Consider the following 22,996-nt stretch of genomic DNA (forward strand, 5'->3'; position numbering starts at 1 on the left):
ACCAGCAGGCCTCGAGCTCCAACTGCAACTTTATCCACCAACAACCGCCTCGGTGACAGTCATTCCCCAACCGGAGCCAAGCAGCCCGCTGTGGAACTGGAGAATGGGCCCTCCAACCGTCGGTAAAAGCTCATGTACTTCACCTGAAGTCTGTGCACACAAGTCTTTATTGGCGCGTTTGTGCAAAGCTCTCACTTCATAGCGCGGAATGTAAATAGAGCTTAAAGCCAAGCCGGCGTCTTAACGTTGACTGCGCGGTTTGATTCCGCTGAAGGATGTGACAGCGCTACAGTCGCTTTTTCTTGTTTGCTCTTTAGGGGGCACCAGAGGTCAGGATTTGATAAGGCAGCTTTCATATCACTTCACAAAGCCAGTGTTTGACAAGAGCTGGATGAAACTAGTCCTGTTTTGGTTTTTTTCCCCCCTGTTCAGTCCCCACCCGGTCCAGGCGCCCCCCCCCCCCCCTGGTCGAGTGGAGGCTAAGACGAGATGCGGCGGTGTGACCGAGCATGTGAATTCTGCTGGTGGATAAACTCCACATCCACAGATGCTAAATTTAGATGAGCCTGCGAGCGAGACCGTGCACGCAATCAGCAACACCGAGGAAAGAGGGGAGAATATGAAGAGGGGAGGGCAAAAACATACCACCAACACTCTGGCTTGAAGTGATTACTGTTCTTTGCACTCAGAACAATTGGTCCCACCCGTGTGGCTGTCACATGGAGAGCTTGGCACTGCCACGCCACAGATGTTCCCCCTTTCACCGGCCAAAACCCACCAATCAAACCTCAAACCGGCGGCCAAAAGACCCCCTCGCTGCCTCCGCTCCCGTCCCCTGGGTGATCCTTCGACACTCCAGTCGGGACTCAGTTGGAGCCAAACAAAGACGGACGGGACCCGAGGAAAACAGCTTCCTTCGGATGCAATCATCCTCCCCCATCCTCGACTGGAAAACGACTCGATCTACGCATCTCCAGCTAAACCGAACGTGACAGCGCGCTCAGTCTGGAACCCTTCCCTCCATCCCTCCCTCAGAATCCCAGTGTTTGGTGTTTCTGTCGGTTGCTGTCATTCAGCGACACCCCAGAGCACCGGAAAAAAAAAAAAAAAAAACATCAACGGAGACAATTGACCCCCGGAAAGAGCTGCTGCAATCCGCGAGCCGAGCAGAGCAGAGAGAGGGTTTGTGTTGCAGTTTATCTCCGACGCTTCCAGTCGGAAGAAGCGCTCATCCCCCCCACCCCCCCACCCCCCCACCGCGACATGAGAGTTCAGAGTTTCCACCAAACCTTTGTTCACATCAGCGAGTGGAGAGTCTGACAGCAAACCGGCTTCCCCACAGCGAGAGGAAAACACTCTGAAACACACACCGGCAGTATCTCAGGGCCCGGCTTCCACAGAGTGTTCCAATGGAGCTGGGGGGTTAGGGATGGGGGGGTGAAATGAAATCAGATATGTGTTTTTTTTTTTATTGTCTCCAAAATTCTCTCCGAAAAACAGATTTATCTAATTTTTGGAATTCTCCTGCTGCTTGAATTGAGACTGGATCCCACTCCCGTTCATGGACTCATTGGGACTCATCCATGGAGGCCATACTGAGCTCGTTGGAAAATCTGTGACCCTGGTCCGGTGTAAACCGGTTCGTAACCATTTGACTTGTTGATCAACGCCAGTTCAAACCAAAACGTGAGATGTTAGCGTCAGAATTAGCCTCCCCATGATGAAAAAGTATCGCGTTTTCATTGCTTACGAAAGACTTTTGGTTTAAATTACTGTTTATAAATCATATTATTACAATCCTGCAACAAGACAGCAATTTAAAAATTACCAGCATAATGATTTCTGATTTAACTTTCAAACCCATGATTCAATCACGCTGACAGATTCCAATTTCCTTTACTTTATCACGGCGCTCGGCAGTAATTCATCATTTGAGCAACAAAATCAATTTGTTCCCCTGTCCGCCGCTCTGGCTGGGAGCATTCACACAGACATGTCACATCTTCCAGAAAACAACAACACAATGGAGGCGCCTTCATTTGTATTCCTGCTTCACGGCGACGGCGGTGGCGGTGGCGCGCCGGAGATGCCAAAATTTCAGCGTGTGTGCACTTTCAATTAAAGCAAACAGCTGGATTGGTTTACAATATTTCCTTAATTATTTTAATGGCTTGAATATTGGACAATGGAGAGCAGGGGGGAGAGGATAGTGAGTTAATTGTTCTGATCTCCCCTGATGATCATCTTTGTGAGAGGGGGGGGATGAAAATAGACGATGGGCTGAATGGGCTCAGCGCTCGTCTAATTGGCAGGACATAAATGGTATTTATTATGCGGGCCTTCCAAACGCTGATTGTCTGCAGCACAAAGCTGCCTCTATTAGCAGGGTGCTGGCTCTGACTAGTTGGTTTGCAATGACCCAGTGCTTAACCATTTATTAGACTGGAGGCCTCCTTGTATGCCATGGATCTCTCTAATTGGCATGTTTACCCATGTGCTGCTTCCCCGGCCGCTAACATGGGGACGTGTTTGTTTAAATCTTTTCCTGGAGGGGTTAAATGTATTAACCCCACCACATCCGAATCGTCTCGACTTTTGTGTAAGAATTTTGTTTGTGAGATTTAAAGAATTCCGCTTCGCCTTTCATTGTTACCAAGGAAGAAGAAGAAGAAGAAGAAGGAGTGTTTATCGCTCTACCTCAGGGGTGTCAGACTCATTTTCATCGAGGGTCACGTCAGCGTAACAGCTGTCCCCAAAGGGCCGGATGTAACTAATAAATATAACTATATGTAATCTCAGTGTAATTTAAAATAAATGTAACTACTCCTTAATGTTAAATAACTACATTTATTACTAATTCAAGTTACAAACATTACAGGTTGCACAGAAAAAAACAAGTTTGTTTGTTTCTCTGTTATAACAAGAATCCTTTTAATTTGTTGTTAAACCCACAGAACTCCATCAATCAAGGATCAAACTATCCAAGAGAATAAAGAAAAAATAACATCAAACACAAGCTAGGACATTAACTTTGTTCAAAATGTTTTTGTCAAAGTTAAAATGGGCTGAATTACTTGCATTGTGGGAAATGTAGCACACTTTTGACCTATTTATTTTTAGACACCCTGACCATCTATGCTCTTAAAAGATGAGGAGGGCCACATTTGGCCCCCGGGCCTTGAGTTTGCTCTACCTGATCCAGTCTTGCTATCTGTTCTAATTGCCGGGAACTCCCCGTCGAGGGTAAGTTTGACACGTCCACCTTGTCGTCCCGGAGGGGCTTTGCATGATGGATCCGGGAAACAAAAACCAGCCATCAGTTAAGAACACGGATCAAAAGGGTGAGCGCCGTCGCCCCGGGTTACGCAACTACGTCTGCTTAATTCTGCCAGAGATTCGTTGCGCAGCAAACGCCGGCGAGAACAAAAGGACTCGCCCGGCAGAGAGGAGAAAGAGAGAGAGGGTGGTGATGGGGGATGGAGGGGAGCCTCTGCTCTTTGACCCCCATGGGTAACCGGAGTCACGCTGAAAGTCTCGATAATAGGACCCAACAGATTAGTCACTTCACTGCAGCCCGACAGGAAGGCTCAAATACCTCCAGGCCAGGATAGAGAGAAACCCAGCAGAAACACGGAGGGCAGAACCTCTCAGAGACGAACCTACAGACGTCCTCCGGTAGTGAAAGACCAGCAGGAGACGTCTGATCACACGAATGATTCACGGGTCGTCATTAAAACACACACACGCAGGAATGTAAGGAAGTGTTTTTACATACATCTGTTCAACAGCAACAGACACATCTGGAGCGTCACATTACACGTGTGGCTCAATCCGGCTAGTAGCAGTTAGCGGCTAGCTGCTTAACAGCCAATAGGAGGAGGAGATCAGAATTGGTAAATGGAAATATTTACCGCACAGGTAAACCTCGGATTGCGTTGTTCAGAGTTATGTCGTTCTCCGTTATATGTAGGTTTTTAAAGAAAATGCACGGAAAAATAAAAGTTATCATTTTACTCCACTTTACGTTCGTCCGCCACAAATACTGGAATCATAAAATCAATAGTAAAATGTTAAAGCACATAATATCATGTTACTGTACAATAAATCAGAATAAAACATATTATATTATTAGCCTGTAGCAATCCCCGTGACTCACAATAAGGAAGAAGCAGCGGAAGATAAGGCGGGGACATTTTTTCTGCACTATATTAAAAAATAATTGTTTGTCAGCTTAAAATAGATTCATATCAACCAAACATTATTAAAATGCATTCATAAATAAAGTTCAGTACAGAACTGGGAATGGTAAAATTTGCAAAGAGGCTGAAAATCTTTCTTTTTTCCCGCAATTTTCCACTATTAAACATAAGAATGTGATATTATGGAGCTCAAACAGCTGTTTTGTTGTGTAAATGAGCAGATGAAGAGGCATCAGAGGTGCAGCAGCGTCTCACCTGCTTGATGCACTGCAGACGGTCATTGGTCTGCTGGATGTGTCTGTCCATCGACGGAATGGAGTTCATGTTGATTGTCCCTCGTCGGCCTCTACCTCCCAGCCATTAAACTGTAACAGAACCACAGACCAGGGTTAGAGCTGCCAATCCCATTACATTACAGTAGGTGTGTGTGTGTGTGTGTGTGTGTGTGTGTGTGTGTGTGTGTGTGTGTGTGTGTGTGTGTGTGTGTGTGTGTGTGTGTGTGTGTGTGTGTGTGTGTGTGGTATTGATTTGACAGGCGCTCCACGGAGCCCATAGGATGACATTCCTTTGAGCTCCTCAACAAGTCCTGGCGGCCGCCCTGAACGCTACGCCATCTACCACTTGGAGAGGATGTCTGAGTGTGTTTACAGGACCTCAGGGTGCGCACACACACACACACACACACACACACACACACACACACACACACACACACACACACACACACACACACACACACACACACACACACACACACACACACACACACACACACACACACACACACACACACACACACACACTGTCAGCATGATCTCAGAATGCGTGAATCCCTTCCATCAGGCCGGTGAGAACATTAACTTGGCATGTGGCGGTGTGTTTACGTTACTCAGCCGTTATGTAATCTCTGGTTAACAATTATCTGAACCCTGAGCCCAGACATGATTCACACCTGCCCCTCCCCCTCACACCTGCCCCTCCCCCTGCCACCAGCCCCTCCCCCTCCCACCAGCAAAGCCCACGACTGGTTTTAATGAACCGCATGATGGAAAACGTTTTCCTTTTGACAAAAAGATCTTAGAGAAATTCACTTGAAGTCCATCGCCCACTGAATTCTAGGTAATAGTTCAAAAGCAAACAGAAGCCTACAGATGATAACGCTGCCATCTATCTGTCGGAGGTCAACAAAACAACCCAAAATGCATCTCTGTGTCTAAACAATCTTTTTCAACGATCCTTTTGATAATCAATACATTATCATAAAGATAACATTAGCAACGCCATTTCTACTACATCCCTCCTACATCCCTTCATTACCTACTACATCCCTCCTACATCCCTCCATCACCTACTACATCCCTCCATCACCTACTACATCCCTCCATCACCTCCTACATCCCTCCATCACCTACTACATCCCTCCATCACCAACTACATCCCTCCATCACCTCCTACATCCCTCCTACATCCCTCCATCACCTCCTACATCCCTCCTACATCCCTCCATCACCAACTACATCCCTTCATCACCTACTACATCCCTCCATCACCAACTACATCCCTCCATCACCTACTACATCCCTCCATCACCTACTACATCCCTCCATCACCAACTACATCCCTCCATCACCTACTACATCCCTCCATCACCAACTACATCCCTCCTACATCCCTCCATCACCTCCTACATCCCTCCTACATCCCTCCATCACCAACTACATCCCTCCATCACCTCCTACATCCCTCCATCATCTACTACATCCCTCCTACATCCCTCCATCACCAACTACATCCCTCCATCACCTCCTACATCCCTCCATCACCAACTACATCCCTCCTACATCCCTCCATCACCTCCTACATCCCTCCTACATCCCTCCATCACCAACTACATCCCTCCATCACCTCCTACATCCCTCCATCACCAACTACATCCCTCCATCATCTACTACATCCCTCCATCATCTACTACATCCCTCCATCACCTACTACATCCCTCCATCACCTATTACATCCCTCCATCACCTACTACATCCCTCCATCACCTCCTACATCCCTCCTACATCCCTCCATCACCTCCTACATCCCTCCATCACCTACTACATCCCTCCATCACCTCCTACATCCCTCCATCACCAACTACATCCCTCCATCACCTACTACATCCCTCCATCATCTACTACATCCCTCCATCACCTACTACATCCCTCCATCACCTCCTACATCCCTCCATCATCTACTCCATCCCTCCATCTCTACTGCATCCCTCCTCCTCTAACCCATCCTCCCGCCGCTGCAGTCGTCCCTTCATCCCTCGCTCAAACGCTCGCCGCCGTCACTCCAACCTGCGCCATCTTCCTCCATTAGCATCACAGGGAGAGAACTATGAGGGACTAGAGCGGCGGCGAGGTGAGGATGGAGGGAGAGGAAGAGGAGGCAGCATGCTGCAGCACACTGATAATGCTCACTTAGGGGTCTGGGGCCGGATTTAACGGCGGGGCCGGTAATCTACTCCACTAGACGGCTAAAGAGCTTTTATGCTAGCTGCTGGAGCCGCTCATGCCTGTACTTGAGAGGAGACGAGGGCACACGAGTGCATTCCATCCCATAAATTAGAACGCTCACGGAGAAGAAGACATCAAGGCGGGTGTCTTCCTCTCTCTGCAGACATCAAGGATCTGGTGGGTGACTTCAGACAGCGAGGGGAGGTCTAGACACACCAGACTAGAGGTTTTTAAGGTTTTTACCAGCAGGAAGCAACATACAAAATATCCAGATTTCACGAGATTTTAAATTTAAAATTTGTGAAAAAAGATCGTAGAACACATCAGCAGCTGTTAAACTACAAGACACTAACAAGCTAAGCTGTGGCATTGAATTAACTTTTAACCAACAGAACCAACAGTTTATCTAGACCGAGGTCGTTTTGGTCTGTTTGCTTTGTTAAAATATCTCCAACAAACAGTAAAATATTTTGATCTGCAACCGAGATTAGTTTATTTTATCTGAAAATATTTGTGAATTTCTCAGTATATGTGAAAGAAATGAGCATTTTTAGTTGATTGATAGCTATTTAAAATGAATAAGTTGAGTCAACTTTACATTTTTTGACTTCACTTGATTTATTCTACGTGTATAAATATTTAACAGCATCCCAATTTCGTCATGTTTACAGTATCCTGGCTCTGCCTCGATGTCTACCCAACTTTTCTTCATACATAGATGTAAACAGCTTTGGAGACACACAAACAAACAAACAAACAAACAAACAAATGCTGATCACGTGACAAAAGATTTACCAAATGTACCACCAGGACTAAAACCATCACTCTCAGAGGTCCTACGTTTCTCTACCCTCCATCTCTTCCCCTGCCGCCCTGGGCGGGGGGCGTCCCCGGGTCCTTGATGCCCCTCCGCCGCCAGCAGGTGTCTCCCTGGCCCCTGCAAAAGCCCCGGCCGGTGGCACAAAGAAGGTGGAGCGGTGTTGCTTTAAGCCTTTACAAGCCCTACAAATCCTCAGCTGCTGCTTCCTAACAGGGCCCACTCAGCCCGGCGCTGCCTGTCTGACCTTGTGGTTATTGATGAGCGAGTCGAGCTGCTCTCGCCGTCCGTGTCATCCCTCTCCGCCTCCGACGGCGAGTTAAAAACGAGGGGGGAAGGGGGGGAGAAGAGACTGCTCTCTTTTTTACCACTCCTGTTGTTTCTGTTGGACAAACGCAGTAATGGTTCTCCTGACCTCCACCGGCCTTCGCGTCTTTCCTTCATTCGCTCGTTTTTCCAGGAGAATTACACGACAGAACCGGGGAGTAATTAAATTTCCAGATATTCATTTTCTCTAATTAAACACCAGTCCTTTGTTATATCTTTAATGACTAACAAGAGCCAAATTAAAGATTAAACTCGCGATGCTACGAGATATGACAACAGATGCAATTATGAGCCTTTCTGCTTATTTACATGCTCTCAGATCTTCTGGTTTATTCGGCTCTCCGCTTCATTACCTCACGCCGTCCACGCCAGAAAACCCCCCAGCTGAATGCGGTGCAAATGCATGAAGTTACCCCAGGTTCATTTGCCCCGCTACTGGGCAGGCGTTACACAACAAGTTGTGGATTCCTGAACAACAAAAGCCAGACGGGGGGGGAGAATGGGAGGTGAGGACCTGCTTTCCTTCTAGGCGGGAGCCAAGATATACGTATGGAGTGGGAGCTGTAATAAAACGAAACGGGTGAGGCGATGCATTCTGGGAACAAATATGAAAGGCAGCGGAGGGTGGCGCCAAGGTGATGGAGCACCACCGGAGGATTGGATGGAATTATCTCTTTATAATCAGGGGGCTTCTGCATGGCTGCCTCCTCCATTGCCCGGTGACAGATGAGGCCTCGCTCTTCAAATGGGCTTTTCACGGCGCTATCAGCCCACCTCTGGGGTAAAACAATGTTTTTCTTCCCCCCCCTTACACCTCCACTTTAAAAGGCTTTGTTTCCTGGCGGCGCCCTGCAGAGGACACGATTGTCTCCCATTAGACGGGGGTCCATGTTTGTCTCCTCACATGATCGCGTTACGTAAGCGCGTTTCGGGTTTAAGTTTGCCGACAGAAGCCGTTCCGAAGCGCGAGGATGGAAGACGTTAGATCACAAGGAGCGGAGGCGTTAAGGCGGGATAAGCAAGAGCGATCGCTGTTTGAACTGTCACACAGTTCGGAATCTATTTCAGACGGCGAAACCAAACCCGGCGTCTTCAAAGAGGACGTTAATGTAAAGTAGACGAGTTGTGAGCCTCCTGCTCGGCAGGATGGAAACAGTGGGGGTGGTGAGGGGGGGGAATGCGTAGACAATGATTAGCTTTATCCCGCCATCATGGCAGAACAAATGGATCGCCAAACCCGCGCCGCTTCGCACAGCTGAGCTGCCAGCGCGCAAAGATTTGTTAAACAGATTTAATTTATTCGTTTAACGGCTCCTGAACTGAAACCACTCCGAGGTCGGGGGAGGATATTTCAAGTCGGTGACGACGCGGCCTCCATTTATAATGTTTTCCTCTTAGGGAACGCGGAAACATCGATGGGTTGGGAACGTTTTACTGTGGTTAAACTGGGTTGGGATTTGACCTGACATCCTGGCCATGTGGGAGCTAGCTACAGTTAGCAGCTACGTCAAAGAAAAAGGACTTTAATTGAATGTTACTGAAAGATTTGTCGCATTTTAAGAGCAATTAATAATTAGTGTTTGTGCTGCATTCACGCTCCGTTAATGCAAACAAACTGTCTTCTGATGTCGATTCGCGTCCATTTGACTTTTACGTCACTGTTGATGCGTCCACAAGAGGGCAGCGAAGAGTCAAAGGTCTCGACAGTAACAATAGAAGAAGAGAATGAGGAGTTTTCTCACTTTTTCCCGTCCTATTTTCTTCTTTGTTGTTTCTGTACTTGTTTATTGAGTAATAATAATAATAATGCCCCATTTCATTCACAAGTATACCCAGTTACTCGAAATGCAAACACAAACTAAACACTATCAATTTTTAAATTAAAAGCCCTCTAGCTTTCCAAAAGAAGGGAAACCTAATGTTTTAACTTTTATTTTGAAGAGTGAAGTTGAAGCAATGCTCCTTTCTAGCAGTTTTCTTGCTCTGAAACTGTCTCTGCTCTCTTTTGGTGCCACACTCCCATTTATGGACTCAAAGGGGGCGGGGCTGACTCAGGTGAGACCCCTGGTGGTCTGAACGCTTTAACCCAAACCTGGACTGTTTCATTCTGCACCACACCCAGTGAATTAGGAGGTGTGTGTGTGTGACTCTATAGACACACACACACACACACACACACACACACACACACACACACACACACACACACACACACACACACACACACACACACACACACACACACACACACACACACACACACACACACACACACATCACCTTCTCTTGAGCTCCGGACCAGCATCATGATACCATAACAACACCTTCAGTCACTCCTAATGTGCTTTACAACAACATGATAGGCGGGGGGTGTTACACCTCTGCAGAGCCGTGCAAAACACCCCCCCCCCCTCACCCAACCTCCCCCCGCCCCTACCCTACTGCTAATCGAAAGCAATGCTGACACCATTAAAAGCGAGCGGGGCGGTGATCAGCATCACCTGGTGGGAACGCGGCGCTCAAGGTGACGCCCCCCCCCCCACACACACACACACACGTCCTCTGCTGTAGGTGAATCCGGCAGTAAAGGACTAATCGGCGCCATCATTGACGAGGGCTCGGCTGTTTGTAGCACTTGCTTAAGGGTGATAAAGATGAGGGGGGAGGAGGAGGAGGAAGAGGAAGGGGGGGGGGGTGGAAGCATCTCTTCACCCTCATGATTTTAATGAGGCCTGATTCAGAGATGTGTGTGTTGCTTTCTTCCGACTGTCGGCCGAGGCCGGCGTGAAAGCTCCCCTTTAATTATCTCAACATTGTGGAGACGCCGTTTTTCTTGCACCGAGGGAGGGGGTGGAGGAGGCTCTAGGACTCCAGGTGTCTGCCTGGTTCCCCCCGCCTGGTGAGCAGCCAACGGACAAAGCTGTGTTTGTTCGACGGAGGAAAGAGCAGAACGGATGGAAATGTGTACGAATCGGCGCCGCTTCCATTGTTGCTTCACAGAATGTGGAATAATCCTCGGCAGCCTCCATCCAGCGCTGGCACGGAGGATAATATGAGCTGCCTCCTGCTCCACCTCCCTCTTCTCCATCACCCCCACCCCCCCATTCCTCTGCTGCACAGTACACACACACTCTCACACCTCCCCACATGGCTCCTTAACAGGCTTGGGAATGGATTTCTTTTATTTAATGTGGTTTGGTCTGCAGCTCCAGCGGCAACCCGTGAGCGAGGGTGGGCACACTCAATCCCGGGACCCCCGCCGCTCCGGTCGCCGTTCACTGATCTCTCGCTCTTTCCTTTCTCCCATTCTTCCTCTCTCTCTCTCTCTCTCTCTCTCTCTCTCTCTCTCTCATGCAGACCCCCCCCCCAACTTTTTTTTTTTTTTTTTCATGACAGCTCACATAAGCAACCCTCCTGGATTCCTGCGGGAGCCCCACGTTCAGTACACAGAGATTGTTCAGCCATCAGGCACATCTGCAGTGTGATTAGAAAAGCAAAGGGAGGTGATGGTGGTGGTGGTGGTGGTGGGGGGGGCAGGTGGTGGTTGAAACCCCCACTGCTGCTGCTGCTGCGGTAGAAGAAGAAAACACAGGGCCAGGGATCACAGCGGGGCCAAACAAGATCTCGCCTCCGACCGAGGTTAACGTTTCACCAACGATTTAGAAAATGAAAATATTTTTGCTCTTTGGCTGCAGTACCACCGGAGGTCACTGGGGGCAGCGTAGCACCAGTTCAAGCAAGAAAAGCATGAAGAAGAATAAAGTGATTTAATTTCCAGGTTCAACAGATCAGTCATGGATGGTCGGATGAAACACGTCTCCACGCGTCTTTCAATCAGTTAGAAGTTAAAAAAAAAGAAGCTAAAATAAGTGATAAATATATTAATATATTGATTGTATGATTCCAATTTTAGTATGTTTGCTTTCACAGGGGTATTCTTGTTGTCAGCAGAGGTAAAAACAGATGTGTGTTTATTTCGCACATATACAGTATACACCCAGTTTGTTACGGGTGTGAATGGTGCAGTATGATCGGAACCTGTAGGGGGCAGCGCAGCCACGATTCAAGCAGGAGCGTTTGGAAACGATGAATTCCACTTCCTTGCATCTGCAAAATTGTCCAGATTTTTATTGCTGTCACACTTGACTCTTCGCTCTCGTCTTGATCGTTTTTATTTTCCCCCAGCGTGACGAGCATCGCCGAAGTTCTTCCCTCTCCGGTTTGTCCTCCGCTACAACCATCCATTCCATGCTTCTGTGTGTGTGTGTGTGTGTGTGTGTGTGTGTGTGTGTGCTGGAGGCAGCACAGATGAGCCACATGACTGCACATCGTCTCCAGAGCAGCGTGGAGCTAGCAGCTAGCGGTTAGCCTCACTGCGGCGCCCCGTCGGCCTCGGCGTGCGGCGAATGATGCAAACCTGCACCAATGGCGGATTCGCACTCCCCCCCGTCTGATAAACCACCTTTGATCGCGAGCGGAGAAGCCAAACAGGTATTTTCTGTCCATTCGGGCGAGGGATTCTGTTGCCATGCAGGTGTCGCCTTCAGACGGCGTGAGAGCGAGCCCCTCCCACCCCCCACCCCCTCTTTTATCCCTCTGCTCTTTTTTGCTGCCACTCTCCTGGTTTATTATGCATTCAGCTCATATGTCCCTCCTGCGACTGGCTGTTCATTTTCCACATGCCACGCTTAATCCGGCCGGCTAAAACTTTGAAATAGCAGGAGGCGCAGACGCAGCCGCTACCAAGGAGGAGCCATTATGAGATCGGGGGGGGGGGGGGGGGTGATAGCGCTAGGGGAGGAAGAGTGACAGAATACATGGAAAGGAATTCAAAGAAGGCCGCGAGCGGGACATAAGGGTGTGTTTGCCGCCTTGCAATGGAGCAAGGTGCATGGGCAGGGATAAGTTAGTGCCTCATGTTCACGACAGGGGGGGGTAACCAGCGAGGGGTTGGGGGATGGAGGGCCCCCTCGCCTCCATTGTGCCAGTGACCTTTGGCCTTTTGAAGCGAAGGGGAGAGGAGAGCTTTTAAATAGAGCATGAGCTCAACCTGCCCAGACGCTGATGGACAGCAGCAACATGAGAAGACACACCATCAAACCGTCAGCGGCCACATCTCTATTTGACCCCCCCCAACCCCCATCTACCCCGACACCCCCCCCTCAGACCAGCTTCGCCCTCCTCCACCTCATGGAAGTACACTTTTTATATCTGCAGATGGTTTGATAGCCCTGCTGAGCTATTGGGCGTTGGAGGCTATTCGGCGTTGGAGGCTATTCGGCGTTGGAGGCTCGTATCCGCCGCCATCAGTCATCCCACCAATGTGTTCAATTAAAAAGAGCACAGCGCACTGAGGGGCCCGTCTAGGGGCCCCCGTTTGATCCGGGGCTCCTAATTGGTCAATGACAACACATTACTAGACAGGCGGACGCTTGGACTCCGTCCGGCCTCCACGCCACGACCGGGGTGGAGGGCGTCCATGTGGAGGGGCGGGGGTTGATTTAGAGGTTAGGTAACACACGCCGCTGTAAAGCTGTGTCACAAATCTTCTTAATGGGGATCACAAAGAAGGTGGTGGTGGTGGGAGTGGGGGGGGCATGTGATGGATCCCATGCAACAGACAGACCTCCGACCTCGGACCGTTTCCACGACGCGACCCCCGCTCTGATTGGAGTTTTTGGACTTGAATCGAGAAGAATCTTGTATCTCCAGCAGTCGCGAGAAATTTGTTCAGAGGTGGGGGTTAGGGTTTGTCAAGACCTTAATTCAATATTTTCTTTTGTCGTCCCTTTCAGGACGTATTATTACTGCCGGAGCAGCGGAGTAAAAACAGCCGTGGTCTCCGGTCGGATCACATGTTTGTGGGACAATATGTCTCATTTTATATAATCCCACCGCTAAAAATAGCTTCAAATGAATATTGGATGCCGGGACAGAAGAGACGTTATGCAATCCACGACTGTCAAATGAAGCTGTGAGACACACAAACATCCCATAATCTCTTTCATACCTGCACAAATACTTCATAACGGGCGGAGTTGTTTATTTTTATCGTCATGCGCTCTAAGCTTATTTAAATAAAGCCGCGGTGAGCCGGAGACGCTTCAGTGGCGCCAACGCCAATCAAGAGAAGCTTATAATGGCCTGCATCACACTTCAATGTCATTATTGATAAATCAGTTCTTTTAAATAGGAGACAGAGTTAATTTTGAAACAGAAATCAATCTGAACTCTTACAGAGATATTAAGATTTTGTTATTGTCACAACTTCTGGTTGTAAGACGCAGGATTTTAATAACGCACACGTTTATTCTTAGGTATTCCATCACGTCCACATATTGAGGCATTGTCGCACAATCAGGAGTATTTTGTTATGAGACCCATAGCTGACAGAATATTGATTTGAATTTAGTGAAACTGACACCGGATCTGAGAAAAATAAATAAAAAAAATTAGAAAATTATAAAATCAAAGGAGCTCTTACAATTTTGACATTGTCGTCGTTGTTGACGACACGTCTTTGGTTTCTCTTCCGACAAAAACCCAACCTTCCCCCCATTTCTACAGATGCTTGATTCTGGCTTTCACAAAAGGGCCGAAATCACCCATTTTTCCCGAAAAACAAGTCGATAAGCAGAAAGTAACATAAAATAAAGACGTAAGACGCCAAAACGGGGAAACGCTCGACTCCAAATGAACGACACACACTTCGGGTGGGCTCCTCCTCGTCTACCTGCGGGTTGATGTCTCCTGTAATATTCCTATCTTGTATCTTCACGGGTGTAATTTAACTGCATCCCATCTCTAGCTGTTGGCGAACAACAGAGCTGCGCGTCATCCATCAGGGAAGTTGAGATAGGCTGACAGGTGAACATAAACAACCCCGGCGTGGGAGGCGGCGGAGGAGGAGAGACGCAGGAGGGGGGGGAGAGGCTGTAAGGCGAGGAAAAAGCCCCAGAAATTCCTCCGGAAAAACTGCTGAACCATCAGCAATTACCGGCCAGTCGGATCGTGAATCTCTCTCTCTCTCTCTCTCTCTGCAGTGGCGTCGCTGCAGAGGTGGGCGGCCCCCGGGGCCACACCTGGGGGCGAGGAGGAGTGCTTGGAAAAAACAAAAAAAAATGAGCAGCTGACTATTATTAAGCTGTGCAAAATCTAAAAGACACTTTGCATCTCCTTGATGATGCTGTCAAGAGCGACTCGATAAGCAAAGCGGTGGTTTTTGCAGATGGACAGGTGATCCGTGAGACAGACATGGGACAAAAGGCAGCGGCGGCGGCGGCAGCGCCGGCCAATCAGGAGGCGAGGAAAGCACTGAACATATGATTAGCTAATCCAGCGGAGAGCACCGATAGGCAGCCACTTCATTAAAGTGATTAATTAAGACCAATAAAAAAAACTTCTTCTTGCAAAACCACCGTCTGTAATTACAAGCCCTCGCCTATGTGAATGAGTGTGTGTGTGTGTGTGTGTGTGTGTGTGTGTGTGTGTGTGTGTGTGTGTGTGTGTGCACGTGACACGACAAATGGTGGTAGGGGTGGGGGTGGGGTCGGTTTCCAGCGTTTGGATCCTCAGCTAATGAGATTAGTCAATAATGGATTGAAAGCAACCCCCCGCCCCCCACTCCCTGACACAATGACCGGAGAGGTTGCCCCGTCAGCGACACATCCTGCACCGGTCGATATGCATACAAACACACTTAGAGACACATCTACACAACAGGGGGGGGGTGGGGGTGGGGGGCACCTTTTTAACGTGCAGATTGTGTTATAGTATTGATCCACGATTCGCTAGGATTTAAATCCAAACTGGGAAGCATCTCCCAGCCGGATCCACAGAAACAGGGGCGTCCAGGAGCTGCACCGGGGCTTCCAGCACCCCCCTTCATTCGCCTCCACCATCCCAACGGATCCCTTTCATCGCACTTCACAAGAAACGGCGAGAGAAAAGAGTCGCCGCCGATCCGCCGAGGAAGGACAAACAAGTCTTGAGAGTTGAGAACTCTTCTGTTCCCGGATAAACAAAGACATGAAACGAGCTCGAAGGCCGGCGTCCAAACGCTCAGCGACCTGTTTGTGAGTTAAATAAACCTGCAGGCAGGCTGCCCCCGCCGCCAGAGTGTAAAGCAGTCCTAATGAACCTCCCGTTCATGGGCTCAAAGGGCGACACCCACGAGTCACTAGGCCACTGGTTTGTGTCCGTCTGCTTAAACGTGGTCGCCTCCAGCCGTCAACTAGTTAGAACAGGCTAACAAAAAGAGTCTAAAAACACCTAAAGATGTAAAAATAGAGAGAAATACAACCCATCCCCTCATTAACAGAGGTAATTATCCTTATATAGATGTGGAAAGTGCCATTTGGAATTTTATTCCCTGGGTTTTGTCTGCCAGGCTGCGCACAGCTTGAGTTTTTTAGAACTGCAGGCAAGACTAGGGGTTTAAAAATGAACATATATTGAATTATATTCAAGAATATAATTTCCTATAAATTATTAAGCTACATAGGAGTTATATTTACACGGTTCTGCCCGGTGACACTCAGACTGGCCTTACAGCGCCGGGCTCTGTCGGTGTTCCTGTCAGACCGCCTCCCTAGTGGAGGTCAACCCTTCGCCACCGGAGGTCAACCCCTGGGTAATTTGTTCCATCGCCGTCCAAACAGAGGCCGCGGTAGCAGGTAAACCAATTATTACCTGACATGAATCGTGGAGCGGGGAGGTCCCACATGACCACTTCCTCTATTATTAGTCTCGTCTGTCTCCGCAAATAAAGACACCCTGTCCCGGATTCCTGGTGAGTCTTTACCGCTTCTTATCAGCCGCCAAAACTCTCACTGACCTGAAATATCTGTGTGGGATTTGAAGGAAATTTAAACCTCATTCACACCAGAAAAAATAAATCAAGCGTTGCCTTTCGCCTCCTAATTCTGCCTCCCATCTTCTCGTCTCCAAATCATAAACCGCAGTCAGAACGGGGAGAGCTCTCTCCTGCTTAGTATTCCGCTGTAAACTCTCCTGGGTGGACGCCATGCTGTGGAGACAATCTGCATTTTGATTGGTGTACACTGGAAGTTTCCGCGAGGCTCTTAAAAGAGCAGAAAACAAAGAGGAAGAGCCGCTCGGAACCGCGTTTCCGGGAGTGGAGCGCATCGGTGGAAGAGCTAATAACTTGTGAGATTTATCTTGTTTCATTAAGCGGCGCCGGCGCTGACACCAGGATATGATGTGAGGCTGATCATTTGTTGCGCAGCGACTGTGTGTTGGCCAACATGGAAATAGCAGCGATATAAAACCCTCTCAGAGAGCCATTTGTACAATCTCACCATTAGCAGCCACTTTGTTCCTGAAGCCCCCGTGGCCTCAAACCAGGCTTCAGCCTCCGACGGCTGTAACCATGGCAACTGCCTTCATTCAACACTTGCAAATAATGAAGACAATGTGTTTTCCATTTAGATGAGCTGTTTTTAGTGCGGGAAGATATGAAGGGTCCATCCTGACTGTTTCATTAAGGGGGCTTAATAACGTGATTCTTCCTGCTGGATGCGCTGTGCTGAGCGGAATCACAGATTAAATTGGTCTGGTGGGACCCGAGTCAATATCAATGTTCAAGACTCGATATTATGTTCAACGACTAAACTTGGAAAAGTTGTTTTTTTTTTGTTTTTTGTTTTTTCCTTCCTCGCCTCGGCGGGTTTGAGTGTTGTCGAGAGCAACATCAAAAAGCGGAGGAGCGCCTCGGGCGAAAGGATTTAGCATCTTGATCACACGGCGCCAAACAAAAAAGCAGAAAGGAAGGCGGGCGAACGAAAAGACGACGTGTGGGCTCATTAACGGCCCGTCGATTACGTTTGACTTCCAACGGCTTCAGCTGCTCCGTACATATTTACACCAGTGATATTAGTAATAATAATAAAAATAACGGCGTGGCTGATGGAACGCTTTAAGAATTTGATTAGCTGAGAAAAAACCCTGGAATCTAAAGCAAGCAGGAACAAGATCGATGAATCGAGAGAGGATTCAGAAATATGACATCTAGATTTATCTTCTTTGTGCATCAGATGATGTTTTGGGAAAGTTTTGCTGAAATTTTTACGTCCAAAAAAAAGTTTCTAAACCAGTTATTTTGGTAAAGAATTGAAGCCTACGGGGACCGGTTTGGAAACAGAACTCAAGAATCGCCCAATCGATTTGAAAAGACTTTTTTTTACGCCTCATCTCACTGTAGCAGTTAAGTTAAAGTTGTTAACGTTCGCCCTGTCACACACACACGCTCAAACGTGTCCAACCTAGCAAAACAAAAACCATTCCACGCAAAAAAAAAAAGTTTCTCTTTTTTTCTAGTTTTGTGTGCGCTAACTTTCAGATGGCAGCTAAACGACGCAGACATCGTGATGTGTGGGACGTTAACACGTTGGAGCTCGTGCACCTTCCTCATTTAGTTTAGCGGCCGCGTCCACATCTGTTTTCCATCAGAACGCTGGAAGGCTGAGAAACTCCACAAACGTTTTACGGACTGTTTTCTGTTTCCTTGACGCGAGGGGAGAGTAGATCAAGAGAGAGCTATCACCTCCGGGTGAACCGCTCCTTTAAAGTACGTCCTAGAATACGTACGTTTGATGCACGCTAACATACGCAGTCATTTACATTGCAAACGGTTTCATCATCCGACGATGGATTTGGTTTCTTTTGCTCGCTGTTTCCTCAGATCCAAAACAACGCAGGACCAGGAAGTTAATCATCCTTTAAAAAGTTAAACCCTAGAAGTGCGTGTTTGTCAAACAAACAAATACACAACGGAAAGAACGGAAAGAACTGGAGGGCCAGGAGAGTCCTTTCCACTGTTTATAGGGAACGCTCCCTGGAAGCAGAGTCGGCGTTCCAGGTCCAAATTAATTCAAGGAGTTTTACGAATCACTAGACAGGAAACCCGGCGTTGTTCTCCGTTTCCATCCATCCGCTCCTGCAGCCCAGTAAACATTCGTGAGCGAGGGGAAAAAAGCAGCTTGATGACGGCGGTTCATTTTGCCACCATGTTGTCTGGTGTTCACACAAAACCCCTCGGAGGATCGACCAGAGTGGATTTTAATCCTTCAACCTCCAGGATTCCAGAACAATAACCTTTATGAGGAATATTAAAGGGCACCACAACACCGTTTCCGAGGACGACTGTTGCTACAACAAACCGCGCGGCGAGCCGTGGTGCTCGCGTGCGAAGGGCCTCGGCGCACCGTGAGTGATATACAGGAGATAAAACGCCGTTTGACGGCCGAATCCGGCTCCAATCGCGGCCTCTCGGTGACGCACTCGCCGCTTGCTATCTGCGCCGCACAAAGGCCCCGATAAGGAGGACTGACGCGTCGTATCTCACACTTCTAGGAGAGTTTCTTCTTGAATAAATAAAGTAAAAAAAAAAGAAAAGATGTCAGTGTCTGAGGAGCTGAAGTGGCAGCGAGGAGGAGAATTTATTCAGATTCATTCACTGCTTTTCTAGCTGGAATTTTTTTTTTTTTTTGGGAAATGTTTTTAATTGATTTTTCAGTTTCATTTTTGTGTGAAAGTCAACTTGAGAACAAAAAAAAGTTCATTCATTCATTGATTTTCCGAACTGCTTTCTCAAAATTTCCCCGGGGGACAATCTCCGGACACGTTGCCAGCACATCGCAGAACCACACAAAAGACGAACGACAACTCACACCTACAGACAATTTGGAAAAAGTTTCTCTTCTTAAATTAAGCGGACAAGAAAAACATCTCCCCAGTAAAAAAGAGGTGTTTACGGAGACACATTGGAGCTTGGATGAAGAATTCCAAAATTCCAGAATCATTTATTTGTGACTTTTTAATCCTTCACCTTCATCTAACATCATTTATTTTGAATCCCTCTCCTTCACACCAGCCCGGAAGAAATCTGTGAAGTTTTATGTCCTTATTCTGAAAAAATATCGAACAGTTTTTGAGTTAATGACCATGAAAAACAGGAAAAAAAATTGTTAGACGCTCCTAAATATCAAAAGGCACCAGTTGACGGGTGGGGAGTCGGATGGGAAATCAGCCTCTCGGTGTAGCATCACCTCATAGCACCTCACGTTAGTAACGACTAAACTCCCCCACTTAGGGGTTTAAGTGCTTCCTTCCTGTTCCACCGGTTCAGGAGAGACGAACGGACCACCTACCCATGAATCATCCGTTATATCTCCCGTTCCTCCAGCCGCTTTCCTTTCTCTTTTAGGGCTGGTGGAGATAAATTGCCCTTCCACGGACAACTTGGCACCGGTTCACACACATCAGGGGTCATTAAGGCGGCTGACAAAGGTGTTTTTTAATGAATTTGTGTATCGGGGTTCAGCCGGTGTGTGTGTGTGTGTGTGTGTGTGTGTGTGTGTGTGTGTGTGAGATGAGTCGCCTGCTTTCATTTCTTCTTGTAACACCCTAATGACTTTATTGTTTCATTCTTTTGCAGCCTCCAGAAGGTATTACCATATAAACACCTGTGTTATCAAGGCACCGCAAACAATTTCCTGGACAATTTAACAAAGATACGATTGTTGATTCGGTATGAGGCGTGCGCATATTGTGAGATATCTATTTTCTCTCCGTGTGTGTGTGTGTGTGGTTTTTTGTTTTTTTTTGCCGTGCACGCCTGAGATGTCTATTCTCCCCGTTTCAAGGTGTTGGGATCCAGGCTGCAACTGGCCACTTTGCAACTCCGGACGCAGAGGAGAATACGCCTTACATGGAGGGGTGGGGTGGTGGTGGTGGGGTGTTCTGCATTACCATCATGCTTCATGCAATCTGCATCAAAACCCCGGGTGAGGCGAACAAAAAGGGAACGCTTGCATAACGTAGAGGAGCCTGATGTTACCCTGCAGAACTGGAGCTCCCTCCTCCTCCTCCTCCTCCTCCCTTCTGGTCCTCTGGTTGACTCTGTCTTTCCCTCCCCTCCTCCCTCCCTCCCTCTTAGTCACAGGGGCTGGATTGTTCCACGGAGGCCTGGCAGAGGCCGCGGATGGGAAAAGTGAAGGGGAGGCAGCTAACACTTCCTGCCTTCCTGAATCGGAGAGTTAACCTTCACCGACGGGGCGATTGCTCCTCGTTAGCGAACGCGCCCCACATGAAGACAGCTTGTCACCGGAAATGTTCCTGCCTGATGACCCCACCCCCACCCTCACCCCCACCCCCAAAGCCATCCTGTTGCGGGACTCACGTCCAACTTGCCGCATCCACACAATGGACGAGGTTCAAACAGCTGCAGACACAACTTGTGTTGTTTTAAGAAGAAGGCTTTTATCCAAATTTCCATATTCTGTATCCAGAAGCTAAAAATCTTTAGTTGCACTTTTAAGAGTTCTTACTATTCCTCTAGCTATTGAGCTTTGCTCATTCAAACATATTTAGGAGCTGATTGCGAATTATACCAGAGGATGTCTCACGGCCCAGACGGCAAACTGGAAGAGAAGAGCCAAAGGCGTTGAGGAGCGACTCGTGTCGCCGAAGAGGTGAATTTTAGCTACACCTGACCTACGACTGCAGGAATCTCCAATCAGATTGATTTGTTTGATTCTAGATGATTTTTGCTCACTTTAGTGTTGTGTAAACCTTGCCTGACATCATCATTAATCAGCCAGCCAATAGAAACTTAATCAGCAACTTCCTTGATTATGATTTTTAAAGGAGATGTGAAAATAATCTGCTGCACTTCCTGAGCGTTTGCTGGCTTTCTCTGGGAACTCGTATCCGATGATGTCAGCAAGAACTCTAGGAAAATGTGACGAGTATTTTTCTACGTTTTATCGACTAAATAATCAATTAAAGGACAGATCTAGTTGCCTCATGGGTGTAGATGATACAGCAATAAAAACCTCCACACACACACACACAACCTTACACAAGCTACACCATGAACACACACACACGAGAGGTGGACTCCTGAATGAGATGGAGATAAGGAGTGACGAGGAAGCAAGGGCCTGAGAGACAACAGGGAACGAGACCAAATTTAGCAAAATGAGCCTCTGAAGTCGATGGAGAGGAAGAAATACAGTGGAAGTAAATGAGTTCTCCCTTGTTTTCCTCTCATTTTCACCGACAAGCATGAATACGACCGGCCTAGGAGAAAATAAAGCATTGATTTTGCACACTGGCCTCTCTACTGCAGAGGACTCCGATCAATAGGCTCAAGTAATACTCTGCACAAGTTTAATGCTTGAGCTGTACAAAGGCAGACAAGTGCTTTGTCTGGAAATTATTCCTTTTTTATTGCACCGGCACAAAGGCAACCAGAAGGGCACTTGGGAGAGCGCAAACGTCCACCACACCTTGTGTTGAGCTAACCTGACCAAAGACCAAGTTTAACAAGAATCCATTTTCGTGCAAAAGACTAAATCTCACCTTTAAACAGATTTGCACCAAACAGTTTCAGTCGTTTCTTTAGGTTATCCTGCTAAAAACCGACATCGCCTTCAAAGACTATCAAGACTATCAAGGAGAGTTTGTCTACACCAAAGGAGGAAGCTACATGTGTTAATCACCTTGTAGGATGACCAGGAAAGGAAAGCATGGCAAAGAAAAGGGGGGAAGAGGTCAGTCCCTCAGGAAAGAGGGTCAAACTGCCAACCATCAGAAGACCTCCAGCTAAGGTTGTGACCTTTGACACGAGAGAAAACAACTCTCTCCATAAATCAAGACTGAGTCCAGATAAGCATCAAAGTGTTTGAATGCTGCACACTGGTGGCTTTGCAGGTGAAAACCTATAAATGAGGATACGACTTAGCACGAAAGGAACCTGTAGAACCCACTCCCCTCCTTCTGAAAAACCCCTTTCTCTCCTTTATGCTGCAAAGCTTTAATTTCCTGACCGCCCTCCTTCCCCTCCAAAAAGCTCCCGCGTCACCTGTTAGACATTAAAAAGCGTCGGCCCAGAGATTTGAACACTCATTAGGCCTTTTAAAGTGGAGACTTCTCCGAGATCCACCTCTCTCAGATGTTTCCCTCTGTGTCCACCAAATGGTATATCAAGTTCAGGAAATTAGCCAGTTCCTGTTGGGGGAAGAGAAAGAGAGGCCGGCGTTGATGCAGCACAGCTTTTACTGCAACGCCTCCCGACCGCTTCGCCTAGGATTCATTAAAAGTGTCCAGCCCGTTGAAACGGTGGC

General features: G+C 47.8%; 1 protein-coding gene across 2 annotated transcripts in view; it reads right to left on the minus strand.

The window, feature by feature from the left end:
- LOC137588470 (zinc finger MIZ domain-containing protein 1-like) overlaps positions 1-22,996 on the minus strand; it is an 84,274-nt gene that overhangs the window by 26,041 nt on the left and 35,237 nt on the right. For both annotated transcript variants that reach the window (XM_068305581.1, XM_068305580.1), the window contains exon 3: positions 4,455-4,564. In XM_068305581.1, coding sequence (XP_068161682.1) covers positions 4,455-4,523 — 69 coding nt within the window. In that variant the 5' untranslated portion in view covers positions 4,524-4,564. The remainder of the gene's footprint in view (positions 1-4,454; positions 4,565-22,996) is intronic.

Source organism: Antennarius striatus, chromosome 21 (assembly GCF_040054535.1).
Source record: "Antennarius striatus isolate MH-2024 chromosome 21, ASM4005453v1, whole genome shotgun sequence".
NCBI classification, from domain to species: domain Eukaryota; kingdom Metazoa; phylum Chordata; class Actinopteri; order Lophiiformes; family Antennariidae; genus Antennarius; species Antennarius striatus.